Source organism: Neovison vison, chromosome 8 (genome assembly GCF_020171115.1).
Source record: "Neovison vison isolate M4711 chromosome 8, ASM_NN_V1, whole genome shotgun sequence".
NCBI lineage: Eukaryota > Metazoa > Chordata > Mammalia > Carnivora > Mustelidae > Neogale > Neogale vison.
This window is the reverse complement of record NC_058098.1, coordinates 140,605,551-140,611,777: the sequence shown is the minus strand read 5'-3', so window position 1 is coordinate 140,611,777 and position 6,227 is coordinate 140,605,551. Positions and strand designations below refer to the sequence as shown.

The following is a 6,227-nucleotide window of genomic DNA, read 5'->3' as shown; positions in this document are numbered from 1 at the left end:
GAAGAGGGAAAACAGACGGAGAAAAGGGACAAAACAGAAAATGCAGGCAGGGGAGGGAGAACGAAGCCTCTCGGGCTTTCTGTGGCTCTCTTTGCCTTGGAGAAAGGGAGAAAGGGAAGGCGCGGCGAGAGCCCACGTGCCCGGAGGAGCTGTGTTAAAGCGCCACCTTCCGTCGGCCGCGGCGCGCGGGGCTCCCCGGCGGGCTCGGGCGCGCGCGGCCCCGGGAAGCAGCTGCACCCCCCGGGGGCGCGCCGGGCGGCACCTCCCGCTCCCCGCTCCGGCGGCGCGCGCGCCCGAGTGTGTGCTCCGCGAGGGCGGGCGCGCCGGCTCGGCTGCCTCGGACCGGCCTCCAGGGGACCCGGCACAAAGGGGCGCCGGACCCGGCCCGGACTCGCCCGGTCCGCCGCGGTGCAGGGCTCGGCTCCGGAGCTTCCCGGGGAGCGGCGCATCTGTGCACACATGCGGATTTTTAAAAAATAACATATTTTCAAGACGTGCCTCCCCCTCTCCCCCACCCCCCATCTTTGCAAAGCAGCCCCGAGGGCGGGGGAGGGGGCGTGGCCGAGGAGTTAATAAAGGGAGCTGGGCGGAGCCGGCCGCCAGCCATTGGCCGGCCCGGGGAGTGATGTCACCCATATGACACCCTGATAACTAGTTGGGAGAGAGCCCTCAACTTTTTGCAGAAGGAGCGCGCGCGCCTGGGAGTGCTCGGGGTTCGGCGCTTGCGGCGGGAGCCACGAGCCCGAGAGAGAGAGAGGGGTCCCGGGCTGCCTCGACCGCCGCCGCCTCTCCCGTCGCAGCCGCCGCTTCCCGCGCGCGGGCGGCCGCCGCCGCCGCAACCGCCGCAGCCGCTGTGTGCAGCCTGGAAGGGGGGGCGGGGGGGAGGGGGGGAGCCGCGGACGCGGGGTACCGAGGACTTTGCAACTTGCCCGGGAAGGTGGAGGGGCGAGAGGGGGAGGGGGACCTCCGCACGAGACCGAGCGGCCCGGGTTGGAGCGCCCAGCCCCGCGGCGGATCATGGTGCAGCAGGCGGAGAGCTTGGAAGCGGAGAGCAACCTGCCCCGGGAGGCGCTGGACACGGAGGAGGGCGAATTCATGGCTTGCAGCCCGGTGGCCCTGGACGAGAGCGACCCGGACTGGTGCAAGACGGCGTCGGGCCACATCAAGCGGCCGATGAACGCCTTCATGGTGTGGTCCAAGATCGAGCGCAGGAAGATCATGGAGCAGTCTCCGGACATGCATAACGCCGAGATCTCCAAGAGGCTGGGCAAGCGGTGGAAAATGCTGAAGGACAGCGAGAAGATCCCGTTCATCCGGGAGGCGGAGCGGCTGCGGCTCAAGCACATGGCCGACTACCCCGACTACAAGTACCGGCCCCGGAAAAAGCCCAAAATGGACCCCTCGGCCAAGCCCAGCGCCAGCCAGAGCCCCGAGAAGAGCGCGGCGGGCGGCGGCGGCGGCGGCGGCGGCGGGGGCGCGGGCGGCGGCGCGGGCGGCGCCAAGACCTCCAAGGGCTCCAGCAAGAAATGCGGCAAGCTCAAGGCCCCCGCGGCCCCCGCGGCCGGCGGCGCCAAGGCCGGCGCGGGCAAGGCGGCCCAGCCCGGGGACCTGGGCGGCGCGGGCGACGACTACGTGCTCGGCAGCCTGCGCGTGAGCGGCGCGGGCGGCGGCGGCGGCGGCGGCGGCCCGGGCAAGACGGTCAAGTGCGTGTTCCTGGACGAGGACGACGAGGACGACGAGGACGACGACGAGCTGCAGCTGCGGATCAAGCAGGAGGCGGACGACGACGACGACGAGCCGCCGCACCAGCAGCTCCTGCAGCCCCCGGGCCAGCAGCCGCCGCAGCTGCTGAGACGCTACAACGTCGCCAAAGTGCCCGCCAGCCCCACGCTGAGCAGTTCGGCCGAGTCCCCCGAGGGCGCGAGCCTGTACGACGAGGTGCGGGCCGGCGCGACCTCGGGCGCCGGGGGCGGCAGCCGCCTCTACTACAGCTTCAAGAACATCACCAAGCAGCACCCGCCGCCGCTCGCGCAGCCCGCGCTGTCGCCCGCGTCCTCGCGCTCCGTCTCCACCTCGTCGTCGTCCTCGTCCAGCAGCAGCGGCAGCAGCGGCGGCGGCGGCGGCGAGGACGCCGACGACCTGATGTTCGACCTGAGCTTGAATTTCTCCCAGAGCGCGCACAGCGCCGGCGAGCAGCAGCTGGGGGGCGGCGCGGCGGCCGGGAACCTGTCCCTGTCTCTGGTGGATAAGGATTTGGATTCGTTCAGCGAGGGCAGCCTGGGCTCCCACTTCGAGTTCCCCGACTACTGCACGCCCGAGCTGAGCGAGATGATCGCGGGGGACTGGCTGGAGGCGAACTTCTCCGACCTGGTGTTCACGTATTGAGAGGGGCGCCCCGCTTCTCGCTCTTTCTCTCCGCGGGGTGCAGAGCAGGGTTCCTCGGGAGGAAGTCGTGGTGGTCATGATGATGATGATGATGATGATGGTGTCGATGGTGTCGATGGTGGTGGTGGTAGGGTGGAGGGAGAAGACGACGCTGGTCTTGATATGATGTCGTGACACAAAGAAATTGGAAAAGATGATGAAAATTTTGGTGGAGTTAAAGTGAAATGAGTAGTTTTAAAACATTTTTTCCTGTCCTTTTTTTGCTCCCCTCCCTTCCTTTATCGTGTCTCAAGGTAGTTGCATACCTAGTCTGGAGTTGTGATTTTTTCCCCCCCAAATGTGTTTTTGTAATTACTACTTCTTTTTCCTGAAATTCGTGATTGCAACAAAGGCGGAGGGGACAGGGCGGGGGAGGGGAGGGAGGACCCGCTCCGGAAGGCGCTGTTTGAAGCTTGTCGGTCTTTGAAGTCTGGAAGACGTCTGCAGAGGACCTTTTGGCAGCACAACCGTTACGCTAGGGAGTTGGTTGGAGATTTTTTTTTTTTTTCTTAAGAGATCTTAAAGAACTGGTGATTTTTTTAAAAAAACAAACACAAAAACAAAAAAGGGACCATTGCAACTTTTTTATTTTATTTTATTTTTTTGGAGGGAGAAAACTGATGTCTTCTATGCATCCGATACTTAACAAAACTGCAGGGAGCTTGAAAAAATGCAGACTGTACAAACGCTCACAAAAAAACAAAAAAAAAAAAAAAACAAAAAAACTGTGAACTGACTTAAGATCAGAGTTTACTTTTCAGATCAAATTGTTTATGGTTTTACAAATGTGATTTCTACTTGCCAACTTTTTTTTTGTAACTTGTTCCCTTATACCTCCTTGATTGAATACCAGACAGCCTAGACCTCAGTACAAAAGGTATTGAAACATTTTTGATACATAACAGACCTCAGTCTTTTTTAAAAATTAATATATTTTCAGGCGTATTTTTGTACAGTGAAAAGGGAACATTCTTGCTGTGTTTTTTCAGTAAGACTTTCAGGCACTTCTTCCCTTTTGATTTCTTTTTTTTTCCTCTGTTTTTTTTTTAGCATGCAAGTATGTTGGTACGTGATGTCCTGGTTTAAAAGGATTAAAATTTTTAAATAATCCTTGCATCTAAAGGCCTTGTGGTTTAAAAGAAAAACAAAACTTTTTTTTGTACAGCTATAGTAGAGATTTGTTCAATATTTGTAGGTAAAGATTTATTGAAAATGGTGATATAGACCTCAGAGCTGTTATCTTAGTTTAAAGATTGTATATGTACTGTACTATACTAGGACTTTATGTATCTCATACGCTGTGATATGTGGATGGGGCCCCAGATGGAAGGTTTGAAACTGGATTCTCGATTTTTAGCAAAAAAAGAAAAAAAGAAAAAAAAGGCACATAGTTTAAAAAGTTTCTCATTTTGTGCAATATAATCTAAATAAAGTACAGACCATCTGCATATTTTGTAGCAAATGGTGGCAAAGCAGACTCAATGCACTGTCGACATCATTGCCTGTTTTTTTTTTTTTGTTTTTTTTTGTTTGTTTTTGTTCTTTTTTTTGTTTGTTTGTTTTCTTGGGTTGTTTTTGTTTTTGTTTTGTCTTTTTTTGGTGCTGGAAGTCTGTATCTTGACAATTTTAATAAATCAGCTGGAACTGATAGAAACTCGCATCGCCACTAGTCTCTATAGCAGTCGAACTGGAGGTCCCGTTGTCGCAGCGCAGTGACGAGGCCGTTGTGTGCGCGGGTGGGAGGTGGGGGTCAGGCTGGAAGGTGTTCAGGGACAGGCCGGTTTCTTCTTCCTCGGCCTTCCGTGGCTAGTTACTGAGAACCAGGGAGGAGGACTCTTTCTCTGCCTTCCCTTTCCTTCACCCCCCCACCCCCACCTCCATTTCCTTTCTCACCTCCTCCTCCACTCCCACTGTCCCCACCCATCCTGGCGGGCGGGCTGCGCCGAGAGCCTCGGGGACCGGCCGGGGCGGGGGGCGCGGCGAGGACCCGGTGCCGGCGCGCGGTCAGTGCCCCGCGCTCGCCGGGGGTGTGCGTTCTCCGCTCCGGGCTGCGTCCCGGCGGCGCGTCGCGGTGTCAGCCGCCCTCGGGCAGCCGGCGCTGCAGGCGCTCGGATCATCCCCGCCGCTCGCCCTTAGAGGGTGGGGACAGCCGTTCCCAGTTCTGAATTTTTTCTTTTTTTCTTTTTTTCTTTCCCTCTCTAACGCTGCATCTCCGCGTGGGCGCAGAGGTAGATGCTGTGGGGCGCGAGGCCGCCGTTCTGCACCTCGAGCGGCGACGGGGGCCGGGGAGAGGTCGTCGGTGTCTGTCTCTTACCGAGCGCGGGGCGCGGCGGGGCGGCGGGGGCGACAGCGGGAACATGGCACCGTCGCTGCGATCCGAGCTGCGGCCAGCAGGGCGTCGGCGGGGCCGCGGAGGCACCGAGGGCGCAGCCTGCGGCGGGCGGGCCCCGGAGGCGCGCGCGGACGCCCCCACTGGCACCCCGAGGCCCGCGGGGTGGGGACGGAGAAAGCGAACGGGGGTGGGCGGGGGAGGCGCCGCCGCGCCGGCTCCGGGGCCGCCCCGGAACTCGCCTCCGGGAGGGCGGCCTCCGGGAAGGTGGTTCGTCCTCTCGGTGCGTCTCCTTCCCCAGCGGCCTCCTCGGGATCCCGTCCCGCGCGCGCTCCGGGGCCGTTGGCCCGGCCCTCCCCTCCCCCTCCCCTTCTTTCTCTGCTCGCCTTTCCCAGACCCGGCCCGAGCCCGAGCCCTCGCGGCAGGCCCCGGCCCCGGCCCCGGCCCCCCTTCCGTGCCGCCCGCCCCTCTTCCCCAGGGCGCCGCGCCGAGGGAGGCGGGGAGGCCGTGCGGGGCCCGGCGCGCCCGCTCTCCCGCCCCACCGCCACCTCCGAGCCGCGGCGCCCGCCGTGGGGGAGGGGCTCGGCGGCTCCCGGGGACGCGCTGCAGGACCCCCACTGCCCTCTCCGGACCCTACTGCCGTGACCGACCGAGGTTCGGCCTCCATTTTTACTGAGATTCGGCGACACCGAACGCGTGCGTCCGCGCGGCCCCGGGGCCGGCTAGGCCGGGGCGGCTCCGCACCCTTCCTGGCGCGCGCCCCGCTTTCCCTCGGCCCCGTGTCCCCCGCGCGGCGAGCTGCGGCCCCCGCCAGCCTCCCGCAGGCCCCGGCGCGCCGCCGGCCCCCGGCCCGGGGATGCGAAGCCGACGCGCTTGTGCTGCAGATGGTGGGGCAGATTCCGTGGCTTTTCCCTTCGAGGAACCGACCATCCGATTTCGGTAGTCCACTTGGGAGAAGAAAGGGCTGATGGTGTGAACAAGGTTCTCAACATAGAACTGGATTTCTGGACTTGTTTACCTTTTTTTTTTTTTTTTTTTTTTCCTCTCAAAATGATAGACTAATGTAGTTATTGGTCGGACATTTATTTCAGCCACGAATAATTGAACCAGCGGTTTACAATTGACGATTCTCTGTGCTGGTCGTATTACGTGGCGGCCCTCTGCTGCGGTTCTGAAACTTGTTGAAAACACAAACCCATTTATAAGACTGAGTCTATGTATTTCGAAAATCTGAAAACTTTGCATGTGCTTTATGTTTTAATCATAGATGAATCTTGGACTTTTTTTTTTTGTGGTGGGGTAGAAACTTTAAATTAGTAATATTATTGGCCTCGGAATGGAAACAAATAGTCTTGATTTAACAATAATAATTTTTTTTAAAAGCTCTGTAGCTAAGTTCTTGAGAGTAAAATAAAAGAAAAATAGATGGTCAGCAATCTAAATTGAAAACCTGTTAGAACTCAGGACAGGCGCT

At 59.3% G+C, this 6,227-nt stretch overlaps 1 protein-coding gene across 1 annotated transcript; it reads left to right on the top strand.

The window, feature by feature from the left end:
• Positions 1 to 895: 895 nt before the first annotated feature.
• On the top strand, positions 896 to 4,273 carry SOX11 (SRY-box transcription factor 11). Its single transcript, XM_044262559.1, has one exon. The coding sequence runs from the start codon at positions 1,018 to 1,020 to the stop codon at positions 2,383 to 2,385; it is 1,368 nt and encodes a 455-aa protein (XP_044118494.1). The 5' UTR covers positions 896 to 1,017; the 3' UTR covers positions 2,386 to 4,273.
• Positions 4,274 to 6,227: the final 1,954 nt, after the last annotated feature.